The sequence below is a fragment of the Schistocerca serialis genome, chromosome 4, assembly GCF_023864345.2.
Source record: "Schistocerca serialis cubense isolate TAMUIC-IGC-003099 chromosome 4, iqSchSeri2.2, whole genome shotgun sequence".
In the NCBI taxonomy this organism is placed as follows: Eukaryota; Metazoa; Arthropoda; class Insecta; order Orthoptera; family Acrididae; genus Schistocerca; species Schistocerca serialis.
In genome coordinates, this window is record NC_064641.1 from 253,789,367 (window position 1) to 253,814,095 (window position 24,729).

A 24,729-nucleotide genomic window follows, 5' to 3' on the forward strand; every position below is an offset into this window, starting at 1 on the left:
GTCTGCCATGTGCGCACAGCATTACACTCGTGACTCTTGATGTGGATAGTGTCTTTATAAGAGCATGTAAGGACCTCTGGGCCCTCAATTGTTAAATGTGTTTGAGACGTGTAATTTACTTTCATTGTTGATGTCACTGTGCACTCAATAAATTATTTCTCTTTCATGGCTGTGTGTTTTCTTATGTTCCTAGCTAGAACATCTATTTAGCCTTTTCATTTGCACCTATGATACTTAACTCTTTAGTAATTCTGCAGTTAACTTTGAAGCAGAAATTCTAAAGACTGACAGAAAATGCTTTGAGAGATAAATATGGTATGCAACTGGAGAGGACCTATATTCAGTATTTTATGTTATATTTCAGTAAATACTTTATCTTAATCATTGTCACACTGAGGTTCTCCATCACTGTAAAACATTCTGTAACACAATTGACAAACCCTTTGTATCCATTAAATTGTTTTTTCTTGGTTCTGAGAAAAAAATCTGTGACCCTTTGGAGTAATTGATCCTCTTTAGCAAGAACAAATGATATGGTTTTTAAAATATTTATTGTAACAGCCTCTGTTGCAATTGGTGACACTTGATAACTAGTTTTCAATCACATTTAATGATCATAATATGTGCCATAAGCTAAATGTGAGATGACATGCTCGTGTTGCAATAAAATCTTCTGAAGTGTCTTCCCAGGTCAGTTTGCAGTGAGTCCATGATGTTTTGGAAGGCATGTATGTACTCTCCTTCCATCTTTGGATGAAGTACCAGTGTCTCACAATCTGTCTCATTATGTAGTAACTGGCAATGGTTGACCTTTAAATCTCCACTGTGGTTGCTCCACAACAATTAAACCATCAAGTGGCAATTTGTTTACATTGCTGGCAGCTCTGTGCCCATTACTGCCCCATGAAAGGCAACATGTTGCCCCTGTATTAATGCTTCCAATGCTAGTTGTCAGTTATTACTGATGGTGAAACCCTTATCACCAATCACAAGATTTGTTATCACGCTTATTTCCTTTTCAGACTGAGTTTTACATTGTGTATATGTTCAGTGCGACATACGGAGACCCAGCATTGTGTCTGACCAAAATAAGACTTGCCACAGACCATGGACTGTGGTAGGCCCCAGATATACAATGCCCAAGATTATCTTGTATGCTCCTCAAAGAATTTCTTATTTTTGCACTTGTTTAGAAGATGGGCCTGATTCATGTTTTGTTTAGAGTTTTACCGTTTCTTTTGGAGGCTTCACCAGCAAATGATAGGAAGGTAATTCTCTGGTGTGTTCCTTAGTTCTTGTCTCTATGTCTTCTAATATCTTCCTTACTGTAACTGCCGGAAGGAAAGGTCTTTTCCACATGTTCAAGCTCAGTAAGTAGGTTTTCATCGTCATATATAGTCTTCTTTCGACCTGTGCATCAGCATCAACAGACACAAAACTCACTGTAGTGTATGATGGTAGCTTGTTACAGATCTGTGTGAATGGGTTTTGTACATATCCATTGCCCAGAAGGCCATGGGGTTTCTTCTGCACATGGATCTTCACAAACACGAGACAACTGTTCTCATCAACCTTCATGATGAATCTGATGTATTTATGGATATTATTAAAGTGGTTGAGGAATTTCTCGAGAAAGACCTCCGATGCTGCTGCACCACGAGTGTGTCATTGTTATATCTGTAGACATACTGTGATAGATGTTTCAGTGTATTTAAAGTGATTTCTTCAAATAGCTCCATACAGAAGTTGTTATAAAAATGAACCTGTTGGGATTCCATCAACTTGGTCATAGCTGTTCCTATCATGAAAGAAGTATGTGTTGGTTAAGCACAGTCTTGGCAGTGGTGGTGCAGGGGGCCAATGTGATGGAGCCAGTACACCTGATTAAAACCTCTACTTCCATTAGGTATAGGAAGGGATGATATCACGATGTTGTTGAGGGCACGGAGATGTGGAGACAAGAGTGAAGAAAAAGACTGGCACAGCCTCGACAAAGAACTGGCAAAGGTTTAAACAAGAAAGGACTCAACCTCTCTTTTGACATGCCAATATAAGAAATCTTTTGGGCTGTGTGGAAGACAACTTTGGGCTTTGCACACCTAGGGTCTATCACATTCCCTTTGAATGCAACAATTCTTACACTGAAAATATAATGTAACTGGATAGATAAAAAATTTATTCACCAAGCAGTGACAGGAGAACAAACACATGAAAGGTATTACGAGTGCAAGCTGTTGAAGCCATTGGCTCCTTCTTCTGGCAGAAGGGTTGAAGGGGGAGGAAGAGGTGCGAAGGAAAAGGACTGGTGAGGTTTAGGAAACTGGTAGAGTTTGGACATTGGACAGATATAGTGCTGTACCTCCTTATGTTGCACTGAACATATGCATACTGTAAGACTTACCCAGGGAGGTAAGTTTGCCCTGATTGAGCACAGCGTAATGGAGTAGCACATATTAAATTTTGAAAAGATGTCTTTTCAACTGTCCAGCAAGTGGTTGTAGTTTGAAAAGATGTCTGTTACCTGTCCAGCATGTGGATACTGGGACAGTGTTATTGAGATGGCAATGAAATATGTGAGACAACAGATCTCATGAATTATGAGAGGAGTTTTTCCGTCAGTGCATCTTCACAACCTACATTGTAAACAATGAGATGGGTGCAACATGCTGCCTTTCTGGAGCAGCAGTGGACCATGAGCTGCCAGCTGTGTAAGCACATGGCCAAGTGATGGCTAAATTGTTGTGAGTGGCCATTTGAGGGATTTAAAAATCAACTACCATCAATTACTAACTAAGGAGTCAGACTGTAAGACATTGGCACTTCATCAGAAGATGGAAGGAGGGTATCTGTTTCTGAAACATTGTAAACACACCGTGAAATGAAGTGGTAAGAAACCCATGAAGATAGACTTGTGTGGAAACCTTCATTTACACATCAGGGTCTTGTTCATTAAGAAGATAACCAGGCAATAGAACAGTCATCTGAAACATGTTGATATCATTGTGGTGCTCTTTTTGTCTGATGGTTAGCTGTTTCAGAGTTCAGTGGACATGCTCTGTGTATTCATCATTTTTATTTGAGGTTAAAAATATTAAAAAATGAAGTATGTGGTTTCTTTGTGTTACAGAATTCTGTGTTGCTTAAGTAAAACCATTATGCCAACAAGAGAAGAACTGCCAAGATCAGAGCCTTTTCGTAGCTGGACTGATGATTTACCAGTGTGCCGACTTTCAGGTAAAATACTGAATTTGCGGTGTATTGTGCAAAAATTATACTTATTAGTTAAAAGATGTATTGGTTTTTCTGTAGTAACCATTATAGTGGATAACCTGTGAGCAAAATACTCTTCCCTCTGTTATTTGTGCTGTGATTTGGAATGCTAGCATTCCAATGAAGGCTTAACTCATAATAATAATAATGTATCTCTAGCATAATCTAGAGTGATTTTTAAAGTCCAGCAGACTTTGTCTTGAGAATAACACCAAATAACTGCATCGCATCCATGCTGTCAACTTGTACTCTTACAAGTAGACATAGTATGTGGTAGTATAACAGGTCTCTGGACAAATGAAAGAGTGATTTCAGGTGTGCCGCAGGGGAGTGTCGTAGGACCGTTGCTATTCACAATATACATAAATGACCTTGTGGATAACATTGGAAGTTCACTGAAGCTTTTTCCAGATGATGCTGTGGTATATCGAAAGGTTGTAACAATGGAAAATTGTACTGAAATGCAGGAGGATCTGCAGTGAATTGACGCATGGTGCAGGGAATGGCAATTGAATCTCAATGTAGACAAGTGTAATGTGCTGCGAATACATAGAAAGGAAGATCCTTTATCATTTATCTACAATATAACAGGTCAGCAACTGGAAGCAGTTAATTCCATAAATTAAAGCAGATGCCAGACTGAGATTCGTTGGAAGAATCCTAAGGAAATGCAATCCGAAAACAAGGGAAGTAGGTTACAGTACACTTGTCCACCCACTGCCTGAATACTGCTCACCAGTGTGGGATCCGTACCAGATAGGGTTGATAGAAGAGATAGAGAAGATCCAACGGAGAGCAACACGCTTCAGTACAGGATCATTTAGTAATCGCAAAAGCGTTACGGAGATGATAGATAAACTCCAGGAGAGACGCTCAGTAGCTTGGTACGGGCTTTTGTTGAAGTTTTGAGAACATACCTTCACCGAGGAGTCAAGCAGTATATTGCTCCCTCCTACATATATCTCGCAAAGAGACCATGAGGATAAAATCAGAGAGATTAGAGCCCACACAGAGGCATACCGACAGTCCTTCTTTCGACGAACTATACGAGACTGGAATAGAAGGGAGAACTGATAGAGGTACTCAAGGTACCCTCCGCCACACACCGTCAGGTGGCTTGCGGAGTATGGATGTAGATGTAGATGTAGATAATGGTTATAGTAACAAAAATGGTCACCATGTTTGGATATGCAGCATATATAAGTTAAATGAAGCATCCTAATATGTAAGTTTATGAGGAACAAGCTAAAAAAGGTTATGTATCTCTTTAGCAACCTTTCTTGGGCTATGGCTATTGTTGTCATGTAAGATACTTTACAACTGTCTAGAAATATTACATCCGTATGGAATTGCTGAAGTAAGTCAGTCAGTCAGTCAAGCAAAAATTGGTCTGTTAGATTTAGCAGTGGCATTGAGTGTGTTACATGTAAGAAGACCACTATTAAGAGTTACAATAATTATTGACTATTAACTCTTATTCCTTGCTGTACAAGATATTAATATATTTAATGTTATCCATTTTAGAGAGTTGAGATGGCAGTTCTTATATTTTAACAGTAATAACTGATAGCATTGAACTGTATAAATGCAGAGTCTCACAGTGATAACATTGAATAAATTGTTCTCGGGTTTCCAACTGCGTCAATTGCTTAAAACTACACGAGCTTTCGGCCAAGCACTCCTTGGCCATTGTCAAGTGGTATGACTGCCAGTGGGCTGTTGGTGCACCCTTATATACGCTAACTGCCAGCTATGACGTCACTGGTGCCCGTGACATTGCCATATATGGGCATGTTTTGAGTCAGCGTTTGATGTGCCCTCTTCAACCGCGCGATTGCTGGATCCCACCTTCTCTATTCAGGGTGTTTGCGGTAATTTTTATTTCAATAGCTTCCTTTATTTAACTGTCTCAGAAGCCATTAGTGCGAGCCACGACAGAGGTATCGTCAAATTTTATGTGGTGGCTGTTTTCTAACGCTTGCTCAGCTAATGCAGATTTCTCTGGAAAGCTTAGGCAATAATACCTCTCACATTCTTTCCTGTGTTGATCCACAGTGCGCACTGTTTGTCCGATCTACTTCTGGCCACACTCACAAGGTATTTCGTAGACTCCAGATGTTCTGAGACCTGCTGCATCTTTAACTGGTCTCGGTAATTGACGGATTTTCATTGGAGGCCTGAAGATTGATTTGATCTTGTGTCTTTTCAACAGATGGCTTATCTTGCCCAACACAGAGCCACAGAATGGCAACAAAGCAAGTTTCTTTTCCTGCTCTTCATCAGTGGTCTTATTCTGATGCTTTCATCATTATGTAATGCTCGAAGGCTGTTGCGCTCAGCCCTGGTCATGTTGGATGCTGGTAACTTCACCTTTGTGCACCTCTGTGCGCCACTGAACGAAGATACTTATCGGAAGCTCCTTATCGGAAGCTCCCACGCGACCCGACATCAAGAATAGTAAGAAAAACATCAGAACTTCTTAAACGATCTTCAGTGGAAGACAGTGTGGTTAAGAATCTTCTCCCACAGGTGCCTAGACCACCTACTGCTTATGGTTTACTGAAGATACACAAGGATGGGATGCCACTTCGCCTAATTGTGTCCACAATACGTTCTCCGGCATACAAGCTGGTGAAGTACTTGGCCAAGCTCCTCGCTCCACATGTGGGACACTGCGAACATCATATAAAAAACTCAGCAGAATTTATCAGCAGAATCAACCGTCTACACCTTAGTGAGGATGATATTGTGGTCAGTTTTGAGTTAGTGGCGCTGTTTACGAATGTGCCTATCAAAGACGCTTTGGACCTAATTTCCCAGTACTTTGTAAGTGACGTGGTCGAGCTATTTAAGCACACTCTTACGTCCTCCTATTTTGTGTACAACGGCCAGTATTATGATCAGACAGATGGCGTAGCAATGGGTAGCCCGTTGGCTCCAGCTGTTGCAAACCTCTTCATGGAGAATTTTGAGGATATTGCCATAGATACTGCGGATTGAAGCCGAAGTGTTTCTTTCAATATGTTGAAGACACATTCGTCATTTGGCCACATGGACAAGAGAAACTAGACGAGTTTTTGGAACACCTCAATGGCATCAACAGTAATATCCAGTTCACCATGGAGGTGGAAAAAGATAATGCACTGCATTTCCTCGACATCCTTGTCCACTGTAAATGATATGGGTGCTTTGGCCACAGCATCTACAAAAAACCCACCCACACAGACCTGTACCTGCACGCCACCAGCCATCATCATCCAGCACAGAAGCACACAGTATTACAAACATTGGTGCAACGTGCAAGAGTAATATCAGACGATGATAACCTGCCCCATGAACCGTGCCACCTACGCAGGGTTTTCAGGAATAACGGCTAGAGCGCCCATCAAGTGAAAGAAGTGATTTCCGGGAAATATCAGAGTATGACCACTGTTGAAGAGCAGGAAAAGAAACTTGCTTTGTTGCCATTCTGTGGCTCTGTGTTGGGCAAGATAAGCCACCTGTTGAAAAGACACAAGATCAAATCAGTCTTCAGGCCTCCAACGAAAATCCGTCAATTACTGAGACCAGTTAAAGACGCAGTAGGTCTCAGAACACCAGTCTATGAAATACCTTGTGAGTGTGGCCAGAAGTATATCAGACAAACAGTGCGCACTGTGGAACAACGTAGGAAAGAACATGAGAGGAATTATTGCCTACACTATCCAGAGAAATCTGCATTAGCTGAGCATGCGTTATAAAACGGTCACCACATAAAATTTGACAAGACCTCTGTCATGGCTTGCACTAACAGCTTCTTGGACAGTTTAATAAGGGAAGCTATTGAAATAAAAATTACCGCAAACACCCTGAATATAGACAGTGGCTTGCAGCTCAGCACTGCGTGGGATCAAACTATCGCACGGTTGAAGAGGGCACATCGAATGCTGACTGAAAACATGCCCAATATGGCAATGTCACGGGCACCAGTGACGTCACAGCTGGCAGCTAGCATATGTAAGGGCGCACCAACAGCCCACTGGCAGTCATACCACTTTACAATGGCCAAGGAGTGTTTGGCTGAAAGCTCGTGTAGTTTTAAGCAATTGACGCGGTTGGAAACCCGAGAACATTTTATTCAGCATTGAACTGTTTTTATGTCCTACACTCAACTCAACAACCCGTTTTGGAAGACAATACTCTGATCACCAGGTTATCAAACTCAGCTCGTGAAGTTAAAACACTAAAAGTATACCAACACAGTTGTGGAGTTCATAAAAAACGGCAGGATAAAAATATATTGGACTGTGGGTCCTCATCTTACATTCAAATCTTTGACTTCTGCCTGTAGTTGGTCCATTTCCACACCATGCCATACACCAGACTGCATACTCCTGATTCACAGTGGGCTCCAAGAATGTCAATTTAACGCTTCTGCAGTCAGAAAGTTTTCAGTAGTGCTGAACCACAGTTAAAAAATATTTTTGAAGGAATACACTGCCATTTGGCTGTATATTTCCTGTGTACAATCTAGATTTTGGCCTTCACACTGATCTTAGATCATTAGATCTTAGATCATTAACGTATTTTGTTGTGCAACATGCAGGATGACATATTATTTCATGCTATTATTGAGTATCTGTCATCCTACACAGTACACAGCAAAATGTCGTTTGTAATCTAAGAACATTGTACTCGATAATGGCATGAAATCTGAAATCTAGACTGTACACAGTAAATATACAATCAAATAGTGGTGTATATATAAATATAAAAAAAAGAAATGCTGCAGTGTGTGTTGGACATAAAACAATTGAACACTACTAGTTATTACTGAGATGATAATAAATCTGACTTTTCTGTATCATAAGTAGTACTCTAATCTTGCAAACAATATTTAATTTTTGTTTCTGTCTTTAACAAAATCTTTTGTTAAATAATGTGTCTGGTGTTCATGACAAAATGTACAGCTGTTCCGTCTATGTCTTTAAAATGGAACCGGTTCACAGTTGAGAAATATTTATGATTTCAGGTGTTGGATTTTCAACAAACCAGATATACAGAGAAGATGGCTACCGTCAAGAAGAACATCCATTTGAAGACCGTAGTTTCCGCTGGCGTGTGGATGATTCAACCTCATTATATGGAGTATTTGACGGACATGAAGGTGTGCAGGCTGCAACATTCGCTCTTCAGAGAATGGCTGCTGAAATATTATTTGGAGAGTTACCAGGAAAAACCACAGATGAAGAAGTGAAAGAGTTTCTGAGGTTTGTAAGACTACCACATTTACTTTAAAACACTACAGTAATTACAGTAAGTGAAATGTATCTGTTGCCCTCCCCCGCATTATCACCAGCTTTAGTACCTAACTAACTTTTCTTGGAACAAGTGCTACCCACAACTCCTTCTTAGAAAAGAAAGCTAACTATCCACAGTGAGGGTACACACCTGTTACAAAACATGCATTACTCCTCTCCATTGTGCCACTTGCTTGATGTGCACACTGCAACGCCATTTAAAATAAAACAAGTTCCCACTATACTTACTGTTCGTAAACCACTTCATTGCTGCACTCCTTAATTCTGAACTGGCAGAAATTGGACAACTTCAGGCTGTTAATGCTTTGTGTCTAACCACTCTAATAATAATAATAATAATAATAATAATAATAATAATAATAACGACAATAGTAAAACTGTGTGCAGCACTGTAGTAGCTCTTATGTAGTTACTGCTGTGTTGTGCTGTCAATTAATTCATTTATCTGTTTCAAAGCGAGTAATGAATCAATTTCTGGACTACTGCAGGCACTAACTACAACTTGGTGAAGACATTTTCTTGAGATATTTAGCATTTGTTAAGTATATGTCTCACTTATATCATTAGCGATGTATGGGACATAGCACAACATGTGTGTGTAGTGGGTGGACTATATAAGGAACCTGTAACCTTCACTGCATTAATGCTATTATTTGAGAAAAAGTAATAATTGATGACTTATAGTCAGTAATAGTCTTACAAAATTGTGATAGTAGTACTGATCTTTTGAAAATAATTTAGTTTTGTGACTGAAACAGAATCGAATTGTTTAGTTTTTACCCCTCTGAAAATTTAATTTTACCGCTCAGGGAGTAATTACCCCCAGGTTGGGAACCACAGCCTTAGTGGGAGTAGTCAACTGTAGGGTCCGCTTCTGTCAGTTCTGTCACTCATTTTAAAAATCTGATTCTTCAAAACAAAAAAACAACAAAGCTTTTTATGAGATATGCCAGTAACACCCATAAAAGAACCACTTTGGATTCCATTAAAAAAGATTTATGTATTGTTTCTTAGCTAACACTTGATTGATTTCAGGTTTTTTCCACATTTAAAACTGATATCTACTTCAGCAGATTCTGCAAATTCCTCCTAACAATTGAACGAGCAAATTTTATAGTAGTTTGGCAGAAGACAAATAGCATTACTATGCCTTGCCGTTCCCTCCCCCCCTCTCCCCCATCCCAACCCCAACACACACACACACACACACACACACACACACACACACACACACACAGAGAGAGAGAGAGAGAGAGAGAGAGAGAGAGAGAGAGATCTGTATAGTACATAAACTGCAGTGGTGGATCCTGTAGTGTGCTTACAGTGCATTAACTTAAAGATTTGGTTAGAATTCACTAGCCAAGTCTTACACATGTTGTGAAAGAGTGCTAACCTATACAGTCAGAATATACAGAAACCAAATACTTTAATATATGATATGAAATATGTGTATTACTGATGATAAACTCCTGCTGTCTTCAAAGTGGTTAAAAAGAATAATGGGAAGACTAAAACAGAAATGAAATTATATTATAATACTCGTATTAGTGCCAATATTTTTATGTGGCATGTGGTGAAGGTAAAAATAAAACGGTATGGCCTGAGAACACAGATTGTTAATGAAAGAGGTATCGTATCAAATGATACCATATTGAAACGGCGGTACATGTGTCAAATGTGGAAGAGGGGCTTGCCGAAGAAAATAGTTGGTTGGATAATGCCAACAAAAATTTGTGAGCAGCAAAAAGAAATGTAAGCTCCATTTGTTTTGATGCAGCAATTTGGAAATCACTTCATTGATCATTTGAGTATCTCATTTATATCTCTTGTCTCTCTTTTTATGAGATGTAAGCACTGCAGTGCTGCCATTGTGATGAGAAAATCAGTTTGTTGTAGGTAATACAGGACTGCAGGCTGCTCTGGACTGAATCACAGACTATTTATTAATAAGAGCTTCTGCCATGTTGACCTGTACCTCTTCTTTGACAATATAATCCCAGAAGTAGGAGGCAGTGGAGATGACTTTTGTTCTGTTGTCTAGCGCCATTTTATGTCTTTTACTGAAGCAGTGTTAGGCTGCTGCATATTTCTGTGTGTTCACAGCAGCCTTGTAGGATGCATAACTTCAATATATGATTACTCTTATTATTGTAACCATCACTTAGGGCTAAAAATGTTTATTGAGCACAGTTAAACTTCTCTAACAACAACTTATAATTGTCTGTCTGTTCACACAATCAAACAGTGATAGTAGTGGTAGTAGTAGTAGTAGTTGTTGTTGTTGTTCTTGGCAGGAGCTTATATGAGCCAAAATAGAAATTAATGTGTGATAGTTCCTGATTAAGTTTGAATAATGCCCAAGCACTATTTATTCATTGCGTGTGTGTGTTTAGTAAATGTACAAACAGAGTTGCATTAAGCCTGGTGGTTGTGAAAATAAGACGTTCATAAATGCAAGTACTGCATACTTAGATTATCATGGCTGTCGGAGCTCGCTGGAAGAGGTGAGGTTAAAGACAGTAAATGAGAAAGAGATCTCTCACTGGACAGCCTTATATTTGCCTGCCACAGAAATTTACATCACTGGTCGGCAACATCGGGAGTGCTCCAGCCACCAGTGCTCTCTCCGGGCATCTACACAGCTGTCTTCCAATATCGTGTCCAGCAGGGTTACTAAATTGATTGACATGAAATCTTGTAGCATTGTGATTTCTAATGCTAAGGTTATCTCTACATGGTAAAGCGAATTTGTTAATCTCACAGGAGCACATAAAAGACGTTAACAGTAATAATTTTAAGAATTCTTCTAATTTCAGAAAAGCACTGATAAAGTATTGGAAGGAAGTCATTCTTAAGGGAACCACAATCTTGTCTTGTTGGTTGTTTTTGTAGTCCAACTCTAATTAAAATATCCTGCATGTTCCAGATATGATGGTTGCACTTGCTCACTGAAGTACCAAATTGTGGTGTATTATATTTTGTATGGTATTACTTCCTAATCCTACTCCTAATGATCCAACTCCCCAAGACACTATCCAAATTGAACCCTGCCTTAGAACAGTTCCGTCCTCCGTCACAGCGGGACCCACCTCCTCTTCCTCAAAATCACCCTCTCCAAACCTTCCAGGAATTTCTGACTTCCAGTCTTGCCTCTCAGTCCTTCTTAAAAAACCTTAATCCTACTCCCAACATCACCACTGCTGAAGCCCAGGCTATCCGTGACCTGAAGGCTGACCGGTCCATCGTCATCCTTCCGGCGGACAAGGGTTCCACGACCGTGGTACTTGATCGTCAGGAGTATGTGGCTGAGGGACTGCGTCAGCTTTCAGACAACACCACATATAAAGTTTGCCAAGGTAATCCCATTCCTGATGTCCAGGCGGAGCTTCAAGGAATCCTCAGAACCTTAGGCCCCCTACAAAACCTTTCACCTGACTCCATCAACCTCCTGACCCCACCGACACCCCGCACCCCTACCTTCTACCTTCTTCCTAAAATTCACAAACCCAATCATCCCGGCCGCCCCATTGTAGCTGGTTACCAAGCCCCCACAGAACGTATCTCTGCCTACGTAGATCAACATCTTCAACCCATTACATGCAGTCTCCCATCCTTCATCAAAGACACCAACCACTTTCTCGAACGCCTGGAATCCTTACCCAATCCGTTACCCCCGGAAACCATCCTTGTAACCATTGATGCCACTTCCTTATACACAAATATCCCGCACGTCCAGGGCCTCGCTGCGATGGAGCACTTCCTTTCACGCCGATCACCTGCCACCCTACTTAAAACCTCTTTCCTCATTACCTTAGCCAGCTTCATCCTGACCCACAACTTCTTCACTTTTGAAGGCCAGACATACCAACAATTAAAGGGAACAGCCATGGGTACCAGGATGGCCCCCTCGTACGCCAACCTATTCATGGGTCACTTAGAGGATGCCTTCTTGGTTACCCAAGCCGGCCAACCCAAAGTTTGGTACAGATTTATTGATGACATCTTCATGATCTGGACTCACAGTGAAGAAGAACTCCAGCTTTTCCTCTCCAACCTCAACTCCTTTGGTTCCATCAGATTCACCTGGTCCTACTCCAAATCCCATGCCACTTTCCTTGATGTTGACCTCCACCTGTCCAATGGCCAGCTTCACACATCCGTCCACATCAAACCCACCAACAAGCAACAGTACCTCCATTATGACAGCTGCCACCCATTCCACATCAAACGGTCCCTTCCCTACAGCCTAGGTCTTTGTGGCAAACGAATCTGCTCCAGTCCGGAATCCCTGAACCATTACACCAACAACCTGACAACAGCTTTCGCATCCCGCAACTACCCTCCCGACCTGGTACAGAAGCAAATAACCAGAGCCACTTCCTCATCCTCTCAAACCCAGAACCTCCCACAGAAGAAACACAAAAGTGCCCCACTTGTGACAGGATACTTTCCGGGACTGGATCAGACTCTGAATGTGGCTCTCCAGCAGGGATACGACTTCCTCAAATCCTGCCCTGAAATGAGATCCATCCTTCATGAAATCCTCCCCACTCCACCAGGAGTGTCTTTCCACCATCCACCTAACCTTCGTAACCTCTTAGTTCATCCCTATGAAATCCCCAAACCACCTTCCCTACCCTCTGGCTCCTACCCTTGTAACCGCCCCCGGTGTAAAACCTGTCCCATGCACCCTCCCACCACCACCTACTCCAGTCCTGTAACCCGGAAGGTGTACACGATCAAAGGCAGAGCCACGTGTGAAAGCACCCACGTGATTTACCAACTGACCTGCCTACACTGTGATGCATTCTATGTGGGAATGACCAGCAACAAACTGTCCATTCGCATGAATGGACACAGGCAGACAGTGTTTGTTGGTAATGAGGATCACCCTGTGGCTAAACATGTCTTGGTGCACGGCGAGCACATCTTGGCACAGTGTTACACCGTCCGTGTTATCTGGATACTTCCCACTAACACCAACCTATCCGAACTCCGGAGATGGGAACTTGCTCTTCAATATATCCTCTCTTCCCGTTATCCACCAGGCCTCAATCTCCGCTAATTTCAAGTTGCCGCCACTCATACCTCACCTGTCATTCAACAACATCTTTGCCTCTGCACTTCCACCTCGACTGACATCTCTGCCCAAACTCTTTGCCTTTACAAATGTCTGCTTGTGTCTGTGTATGTGCGGATGGATATGAGTGTGTGTGCGAGTGTATACCTGTCCTTTTTTCCCCCTAAGGTAAGTCTTTCCGCTCCCGGGATTGGAATGACTCCTTACCCTCTCCCTTAAAACCCACATCCTTTCGTCTTTCCCTCTCCTTCCCTCTTTCCTGATGAGGCAACAAACTTTCCTGATGAGGCAACAGGAAAGAGGGAAGGAGAGGGAAAGACGAAAGGATGTGGGTTTTAAGGGAGAGGGTAAGGAGTCATTCCAATCCCGGGATTACAGTTTCGCCTCTTTCTGCAGATGTTAACGATCCTACTTGACGTTTCCCCTTGCAAGCTATGATCTTTGATTGGTTTTTAGGGTTAACCCAAACACCTGTTTCATCACAATTAAATATTTGAGAAGCCATTAGTCTGTGTTTGTCAATTACATTTCTTAGTAACGGAAAAAAAAAAAAAAAAAAAAAAACTATCACCAGCTACTTTATTAAAACCCTTGCTCGTGCACCAGATGTTGCTTCAGGCTTGCGAACAGGTAAAGTAGGATGTCTTTTAAGGAACCTGTTGACCCAATCTTTGCCTGCAATTTCATTTTTAAATCTATGAACAATGCCATTTCTTATAGCCAAAAGATAAGCTAGTTTACACAAATCATTGATTGTTAAGCCGAATGACCTAGCCTCCATACTTTTTAAGTACTCAAGTTCCTGTTCTTCTGTAAATACGTTTTTAAACTTTCCAGCCATTTTATCAATTTTGTAGTCAGGGTTTTCCGTTCTTTTTTTAACGTATCTTTCCAGAGTAGTCTGGGGAATGTCAAATTGGTTCGAAGCCTTCAGATACCCACAATGGCTAGAATTAACTGCCTCCACAGCATTGTTCATGGCCTCAGTAGACCATGACTACTTATTTGTTTTTCTCTTATATACTCAAACCAAAATAGATTGGGAGCCTAATAAAAGCGGGACAGAATGGGGTACTTCCCCATTCCGCTCCAGTTACATGGTTTAGGTTATGGAGGTAAGGCCACTCAACAAAGATAGGAAAAAAAACATTTAATGGCATGAAACTAAATATTATAAACATATTTTAAGCATCTACTAACAATAGTCATATTGTAAATAAGTAGGTATACCTTTTCTTGCTTCCAGTTCTCCAGAAGTTACAAGGCAGGGAGCAAAAATTAGCACAATGAAAACTTCACAATCCAGCACTTATGGAAACCAAACAGACATGGCTGCCAAGAATGAGCAGTAACTGTCTGAACTAGTTCTACTTACTGCAGATCATTGGCAGCACCTCCTTGACATGAAAATACGTGCATCTTCATTCTACCCTGGTACCCCCTTCTACCCAGGGTTCCTCTACTTCATTTTTACAAATATGTGATGCTACTCTTGAATACATTAGTTTTTCAAGAATTTTGGATAAAGATGTCAGAAGTGAGATTGGGCGGTAGTTGTTAGCATCAGATCTATCCCCTTTTTTTATGCAATGGTTTAACAATAGTGTATTTCAGTCTGTCTGGAAAAATGCCCTGTTTCAGTGAGTTACTACATATCTGGTTGAGAATCCTACTTATTTGTTGGGAACAAGCTTTTAGTACTCTGTTGAAAATGCCATCAATTCCATGTGAGCTTTTACTTTTGAGTGAATTTATTATTTTCTTAATTTCAGTAGGAGAAGTGGGTTGGATTTCAGTTTTATCAGATTGCATAGGTACTGCTTGTTCAATATAATGCCTTGCATTTTCTAATGAATAGCTGGATCTTATTTTCTCTACAACACTTAAAACATGATTATTAAAAATGTTTTCTACTTCTGACTTCTTGTTAACAAACTTTTTGTTGTGTTTGATAGAAATACAGTCTTTCTGTGCTCTTGGTTGTCCTGTTTTCTAATCTCACTCCATATATTTTACTCTTGCTATCTTCCAAATTCCAAACATTGTAGTCCAGTGAACATTGTCAAAAACTTTCTCTAAATCTACAAATTATGCTATAAACATAGGTTTGCGTTTCTTCAGTCTACTTCCTATGATAACCCAGAGTCAGTGTTGTCTTTTGTGTTCCAAACTAATCTTTCCTGAGATCAGATTTTACCAGTGTTTCCAGTGACTTATTAAACTTACGTTTCTGTAACATTCACACCTCTCAGTGCCTCCCTTCTTTATAATTGAGATTATTACATTCTTCTAGACATCTAAGGGTACATCACCAGTCTCATATATTTTATATATCTGACTTTCTGTCCCAAAGATCTCAATAATTCAGAGGGAATGTTGCCTATCTATGGGCATTGTTTTGACTTAGGTCTTTCAGGGCTACATCAAATTCGCCTCACAATTTGATATCTCCCATCTCATCTTCATCTACTTGTCCTTCCCCTTGATAATACTATCTTCAAGTGTGTTTCCTTTGTAAAGCCATTTTTGTACAGGGTGTTTCACAGTTCATTTTACATGCTTGTAGAAGTTGTAGAGGGGATGTAGTAGGTCAAGTTTTATATAGAAAGCCATGTCTAAGAATGTCACCCAACAGCACCACAAAGCATCAAAATCACAGGTGCTGTTACCTGTAAATGCATGTATATACAGGGCGATTCCATGAGATGATACAAACTTTCTATGATGAAGAAGAAGGATAAATTTATCAGTCTGACGTAAGGGTCCCTGTACAAGAAATGAGTAAGTCAAAAATTATAAGTGAAAACAGTTCTGATACCTCTGACATGGAATACATGTACTGGTACTGTTGCTGCTAAGACTGTTAGGACTATTAGAGGTAGTAGTATGGAACAAAACAAGAAAAAAAGTCACTAAACATGGGCTCTAGAATGCCAACCTTAAAGGTTTTGAGCACTTGTTTGGTAGAGGAGATGTGTTTCACAGTAGCAAAGATGAACAAGTGGTCATAGCTCCTCAGGTATGCTTTTTAGAGCCCATGTTTGCTGGACATATTCTCCTTTTTCTCCTTACCACCTTTGCAAGTTGCCTGTCCTACAGCCTTAGCAACAACTGTATCAGTACATGTATTCCACTATCAGAGCTCTCAGAACAGTTTTTGCTTATAACTTTTGACATTTATTATTCTCCATCATACTAGAATGTTTGCAAGATCATCACAGAATCACCCTGTTTATACATACATTTACAGGCATTGGCACATATAACTTTGATCTTCTGTAATTAGTTAGTTGTTGGTTAGTCAATTAGATGTTCCATGGGATCATTTTGCATGATAGATTGTAATGATGTGGAATGAGTCATCTTACATTCACATAATAAATTAATTTGCACGTACGGTAGGTTGCATTCTGAACACTTTTTTTTTTTTTTTTTTTTTCTTTAACAAAAAGAAGAAAGCTATACAAATGAGAGTTAGTAATTCCTATTCGCCTCCTTTTACACATTACAGTAACAGAAATTCTTTTATCAAATAGAAGGAGTTGTCAAAATTTTTGTTGCAGCATTGTGCGCTTGTTCTTGTACTAAAGACAATGTTAATTTGGAGTAATGACTGTCATTTTTCCTTTTGGTGTTGTAATTATGTACTTCGTTGTTTATAGTGGATTATTTACAACAAACTTCATGAGGGAATAAATATACTGTGAACCAGTAGTCAGAATGCCCAATCTCTTAAGCAGGTGTCTACAGATGATTGTGGGTGAGCACGACATTTTATTCTCACAGCATGTTTCTGCACAGTGAAGACTGAGAAGAATGAGTTGCCCCAGAATATTATTCCATATGACATTATTGAATCAAAATATGCAAAACGTGCTAACTTACTGATTTGTCTCTCCCCAAGATTTTCAATTATTCTAACTGCAAACGTTGTTGAACTAAGTTGTTTTAGAAGTTACGAAAAGTGGTTTTTTTTTCCAATTTGAATTTCATCAATATGAATCCCTAAGAATTTTGAAGTTTCCACCATATTTATTATTTTTTCACCATATGTTACACTTATCATTGGTGTAGTGGCACTATATATGCAGAACTGACTATGTCATGTCTTTTTAAAATTGATGGTGAGACCATTCAGAGAAAACCAGTCAGTGTTACTTTAAAGAACTCTGTGTACTATTTCTTCTGTTTCTGTATGTGTGCTTGGATTAATTACAAAACTAATGTCATCTGCAAAAAGAAATAATTCTACTTGTTGTATACTAGATGGAAGACAGAAGATCGTTTACTATATATAAGGAACGGTAATGGACCCAAGATTGAACTTAGGGGGAACCTTGTATATGATTTTTCCCCAGTCAGAATTATGTCCCTGGACTATTTTGCTTGAGTAACTAAGTACAACCTTCTGCATTCTTTTGGTTAGATATGACATTATCCATTGGTTGGCTATACTATCAATCCCATTAAACGTTAGTTTATCTAGGTGAATACCATGATTCACAGTCAAATGCCTTGCAGAAAATACCACCAGGTGCTATTTTATTATTTAATGCTTGTAAAATCTGGTGAGTGAATGTGTAAAAGGCATTCTCAGTAGAGTAACCCTCCTGAAACACAAACTGTGGTTTGCTAAGAATACTATTGTAGCGAAGTTGAGATACTATTCTAGAATACACGATCTTCTAAAAAATTTTGGAGAATGATCTCAGCAGTGAAACAGGTCAGTAGTTATTGGCATCTCTCTTATCACCTTAAGTAGGGATTTAACAATGGCATATTTCGGTCTCTCTGGAGAAATGCCTTTAGTAAATGATGCATTACATATTTCAGATAAGACTGGGCTTATTGCATGGGAACAAATTTTTAGTACTCTATTGGAAATACCATCAAAACCAGATGAACCTTTATTTCTGAGAGAATGTATAATTTTCTTAATTACAGAAGGAGAAATTGGTGATACATTCATACACTCCTGGAAATGGAAAACAGAACACATTGACACCGGTGTGTCAGACCCACCATACTTGCTCCGGACACTGCGAGAGGGCTGTACAAGCAATGATCACACGCACGGCACAGCGGACACACCAGGAACCGCGGTGTTGGCCGTCGAATGGTGCTAGCTGCGCAGCATTTGTGCACCGCCGCCGTCAGTGTCAGCCAGTTTGCCGTGGCATACGATGCTCCATCGCAGTCTTTAACACTGGTAGCATGCTGCGACAGCGTGGACGTGAACCGTATGTGCAGTTGACGGACTTTGAGCGAGGGCGTATAGTGGGCATGCGGGAGGCCGGGTGGACGTACCGCCGAATTGCTCAACACGTGGGACGTGAGGTCTCCACAGTACATCGATGTTGTCGCCAGTGGTCGGCGGAAGGTGCACGTGCCCGTCGACCTGGGACCGGACCGCAGCGACGCACGGATGCACGCCAAGACCGTAGGATCCTACGCAGTGCCGTAGGGGACTGCACCGCCACTTCCCAGCAAATTAGGGACGCTGTTGCTCCTGGGGTATCGGCGAGGACCATTCGCAACCATCTCCATGAAGCTGGGCTACGGTCCCGCACACCGTTAGGCCGTCTTCCGCTCACGCCCCAACATCGTGCAGCCCGCCTCCAGTGGTGTCGCGACAGGCGTGAATGGAGGGACGAATGGAGACGTGTCGTCTTCAGCGATGAGAGTCGCTTCTGCCTTGGTGTCAATGATGGTCGTATGCGTGATTGGCGCCGTGCAGGTGAGCGCCACAATCAGGACTGCATACGACCGAGGCACACAGGGCCAACACCCGGCATCATGGTGTGGGGAGCGATCTCCTACACTGGCCGTACACCACTGGTGATCGTCGAGGGGACACTGAATAGTGCACGGTACATCCAAACCGTCATCGAACCCATCGTTCTACAATTCCTAGACCGGCAAGGGAACTTGCTGTTCCAACAGGACAATGCACGTCCGCATGTATCCCGTGCCACCCAACGTGCTCTAGAAGATGTAAGTCAACTACCCTGGCCAGCAAGATCTCCGGATCTGTCCCCCGTTGAGCATGTTTGGGACTGGATGAAGCGTCGTCTCACGCGGTCTGCACGTCCAGCACGAACGCTGGTCCAACTGAGGCGCCAGGTGGAAATGGCATGGCAAGCCGTTCCACAGGACTACATCCAGCATCTCTACGATCGTCTCCATGGGAGAATAGCAGCCTGCATTGCTGCGAAAGGTGGATATACACTGTACTAGTGCTGACATTGTGCATGCTCTGTTGCCTGTGTCTATGTGCCTGTGGTTCTGTCAGTGTGATCATGTGATGTATCTGACCCCAGGAATGTGTCAATAAAGTTTCCCCTTCCTGGGACAATGAATTCACGGTGTTCTTATTTCAATTTCCAGGAGTGTATGATTGAATTTTATGAAAGTTACATTTTCAAGATATTGCTGTGGTTTTTCTATTGAACTGTTTGTCCCTATGCGTTCTGCTATATTTAAGAAATGATTGTTGAATGCATTTGGTACCTGTGATGCATCATTCATAGCTGTTCAATTCAATTGTCCTGCCACTCATTTCACTACATTCCATATAGTTTTAAGTCTGTTGTTGGAAATACTGATTTCTGAAATTATATGCATGTTCTTTTGCTTTTAATAACTTTTCTTAGTAATTTTGAGTAGTTTTTGTAGTGTTCAACTACTACAGGATCCCTACTTGTTCTTCCCAAAAGATGCACTTCCCTTTTCCATTCACAAGAGACTTTAATCCATCTAGTGACCCAGGTTTTTTACATGGCTGTTTAGTGTCCTTTCTGATTTGCTTTTGCTGAAATCTGTTACAAATAATGATATAATTTATCATGGAGTAGATTATGTTAGCATTTAGTTCATTACCAATTACATCCCTTATAATCTCCTGTAAACCATTCTTAGAAACATTTGTCCCAGACTCATTAATTATTCTAACTGATTTCCACTGAGTGGTATTCATACTGTAAGGCTGTGCATCATGATCAGGGAGAGCATTTGTTACTGGGTGAACAGTTATTTTCTTAGTATGAGCTTCATCAAAGACAACATTATAAATTAGGGTCATACTGTCTTTCACCACCTGTGTTATAAAGTTAATTACTGAGCCCAAATTGTAGATCCAAATAAGGTTTCGAGACCATTTTTCCTATCAGAATCCTTCAGAAAATCTACACTGAAGTCACCACAGACTGCTTGCTGCTGTCTGACAGATAGCACAGTAAGGAACCCAGATCCCTCATAAATAGTTTAAAATTTCCCAGTGGGGAACTGTATACAGTTACAATCAAAAGTGAACTATTTTGCAGCATTAGTTCACAAGCACACACTTCTATGTGCTGATCTTGACAAAATATTGTCTCAGTGTTTTTGAACTTGTGTTTTATCTTCACATATGTAACAACTCCTCCTTTTCCTGTGTTATTTCTGCATGCATAATCTGCAATAGTATAATCTTTTACATGTAACTTATCCAACCCTGTTATTATATGGTGCTCAGACAGGTACAGGTTATCTATCGTTTCAGAGATCTCTAAATTTTCCAGACAAGAAGCTCTTTTGTCTGATGACTCAATCCTCTAGTATTTTGATGAAATAAGCTAACACTACTTTTCTGTGCATTATTGAGCATTTTGCAGAGCTCTTCTGTTATTTTCACTTCTTTCAAAACAGGGTACCTGAATCCTTATTCTAACCTAAAAAAGGTGCCCCTCTGACACCAGTAACCACAGGGATCTTGCTATGTGTGATGGTGGCCCCAGCCAACCCATCTTTCCATTTCCTTTTCAGGTGTGGGCCATGTCTAGTATATTCCCATCTCCCAGGTGTAACAACTGGCACTGCAGTCTTATGAGGTTTCATTTCAGTCAGCAGCAGCCTGCTCAACTTCGTGTTCACACAACTCACAGTGGTGTCATTGGATGACATGGGGTGTAGGCCATGTCTAGTATATTCCCATCTCCCAGGTGTAGCAACTGGCACTGCAGTCTTACGAGGTTTCATTTCAGTCAGCAGCAGCCTGCTCAACTTCGTGTTCACACAACTCACAGTGGTGTCATTGGATGACATGGGGTGTAGGCCATGTCTAGTATATTCCCATCTCCCAGGTGTAGCAACTGGCACTGCAGTCTTATGAGGTTTCATTTCAGTCAGCAGCAGCCTGCTCAACTTCATGTTCACACAACTCACAGTGGTGTCATTGGATGACATGGGGTCCTATATAAAACTTGAACTACTAAGTCCCCTCTACAACCTCTGGAAGTGTGTAACATGAATTGTGAAGCACCCTGTATGTTCCTGTTACCTTCTGTTGGGTTGTTTTGGGGAAGGAGACCAGACAGCGAGGTCATCGGTCTCATCGGATTAGGGAAGGATGGGGAAGGAAGTCGGCCGTGCCCTTTGAAAGGAACCATTCCGGCATTTGCCTGGAGCGATTTAGGGAAATCATGTAAAACCTAAATCAGGATGCCCAGACGCGGGATTGAACTGCCGTCCTCCCGAATGCGAGTCCAGTGTCTAACCACTGCGCCACCTCGCTTGGTGTTACCTTCTGTCTCTCCTTCTTTGGATAGTATTGAATTGCCATCTAAGCTCTATGTTTTCTTACAGCTGATTTTCTTTTCTCAAGGATGTCATTAATTCTCATGCAGGTGGCATCTATTGTTGGATTTCTGTTCAAACCATTTATGATTTACCATTTTGCACTTTCTGTCACATTTGGTAGATGTCTGTAATCCCTTTTGCTTGCTTCATTCGTTGAACATTTACATTTTCTTGTTTCATTAGCTAAGTTCAATATGATTAGATTATATTAGTACTTGTTCCATAGATCATGAATACGACACTTCGTAATGATGTGGAACGTGTCGGGTTAATAAAAGGTGTCTATACAAGATATAACATTACACAAAAGATTACATGACACTTAATATTTTTTTTTTTTTAATTTTTTTTTTTTTTTTTTTTTTTTTTTTTTTTTTTTTTTTTTTTTTTTTGGTAGAGGGGAGGGGGGGGGGGAATTACCCACTTACTATATCCAAAAATTCATCTAATGAGTGGAAGGAGTTGCCATTCAGAAATTCTTTTAATTTCCTTTTTAATGCTATATGACTATCTGTCAGACTTTTGATGCTATTAGGTAAGTGACCAAAGTTTTTGTGGCAGCATAATTTACCCCTTTCTGAGCCAAAGTTAGATTTAACCTTGAGTAGTGAAGATCATCCTTTCTCGTAATGTTGTTGCTATGTACACTGCTATTACTTTTGAATTTGTTCGGATTGTTAATAACAAATTTCGTAAGTGAATATATATATTGTGAGGCTACAGTGAAGATCCCTAGCTCTTTAAATAAGTGTCTGCAGGATGATCTTGGAAGAGCTCCAGCAATTATTCTGATTACACGCTTTTGTGCAGTGAACCCTCTTTTACTCAGTGATGAGTTACCCCAGAATATGATGCCATATGAAAGCAGACAATGAAAATAGGCATGGTAAGCTAATTTACTGAGATGTATATCACCAAAATTTAGTAGCTGAACTCAAACGTTTCAGCAGATCTTCAGTGTATTTTTTCCAGTTCAACCCCTCATCAATGCATACACCTAGAAATTTTGAATATTCTACCTTAGCTACCGATTTCTGATCAAAATCTATATTTATTAATGGTGTCATTCCATTTACTCTGTGGAACTGTATATACTGTGTTTTGTCAAAGTTGTTGAATGTTATCCATGGAATTCTACTGGACCATGTCTTTTTGCGTATTGGAACCTCTTATACCTTTACTGTATCATCTCTGAGAGCTATCCATTTGTCTTCTATTGTGTTCCTTTCCCCTGTTTCAGTAAGTAGTTGCCAAATGCTCCATTTGAAACTCTGCTGTAGCAATATAGATCACAGAGTTGACATTTCTTAATCAATAGTGTTTTCTGTCTCTACAGCAGAGAATGTGCCAATTTTGGCACGGTCAATATTTTATTTCAGCCTTATCACAGTATAATGTAGGATATCCATTACACTTAGTTTGGGTTCTGGCTGCAATTATACACTGAAGACACACTGACAACCAGATGCATATATAGTCTGTTCTCCAAGAGGGAGCTCAGACACACGAGAACAATTGTATGTTTTTGATAAGGATAGAAGCTGAAGCAGTGAATTAAAATTTGTGCCACAGCCAAACCTGAACCTGCATCTCCAGCTTTCTGGGCAGATGTGCTTAGTTAGCAGGAGACCTGGGTTCAAGTCCCAGCCATGGCACAAATTCATTGCTTCAGCTTCTGTCCTGATCGAAGATAAAGTTGAGACTAATATGTCTCCAGGAAAATGTAATTCCATATCAATTATAAGTTTCTTTGCATTCTAAAACGGACTAAAAATCAATGCAGCCTGTCAGTGTGTGATCTGAAAATGTTATGCAGCTACCTCAGAGAAGTATTATGGAACTTACATAATCGAAACTGATTGCAAACAAATGAGCCATTTGTATTTTGTGTTGTAACTTAGTGATGATTGCGTTTTCAGTGCAGTGAATGTATTGTGTGCCATGTGGACTGCACCTTTCGAAATATAAGGAACATATCGGTGTGCTATTTGTGCTCAGAGAAATGTAATGACTGTGTGGTAGTTATGGATTAAAGAGAGAGAAACAAAGTAAACACAAAATTTTATGAGTGCTGTTCTTCCACAAATTTTGGTTGATTTCCTGTGAATAATGAAAGCTTTTTAGTGAACAATTTGCATTTAATTTGCTCCATCTTTTTTAAAATAATTTTTATCCAAGAGTAAAGCACGTAATTTTAAAAGTGTTTGCATTAGATGTTGTAAATGCTAGAATGAATAACAGTAAATATGTAACATCCACTGTTTTGTACCATTTGTTACAGGCAAGCATTTTTTGCAGTTGAAAAGGGTTACTTTGACTCCATAGATGAACGTTTAGCTGTCCGAACAAGTTTGCAGTATGAAATTCCAGAAGGAATGTCATCTTATGAGGCCTACCAGAAATTTCCACATGTGGTTTGTACTTAATATTAGCTCATTGATTACTATACATAAATGACCTTGT

General features: G+C 40.4%; 1 protein-coding gene across 2 annotated transcripts in view; it reads left to right on the forward strand.

The window, feature by feature from the left end:
* The window catches only part of LOC126473863 (TGF-beta-activated kinase 1 and MAP3K7-binding protein 1-like), a 100,228-nt gene that overhangs the window by 39,203 nt on the left and 36,296 nt on the right, over positions 1–24,729 (forward strand). For both annotated transcript variants that reach the window (XM_050101192.1, XM_050101191.1), the window contains exons 2-4: positions 3,128–3,234; positions 8,282–8,519; positions 24,548–24,680. In XM_050101192.1, the coding sequence (XP_049957149.1) occupies positions 3,156–3,234; positions 8,282–8,519; positions 24,548–24,680 (450 nt within the window). In that variant the 5' untranslated portion in view covers positions 3,128–3,155. The remainder of the gene's footprint in view (positions 1–3,127; positions 3,235–8,281; positions 8,520–24,547; positions 24,681–24,729) is intronic.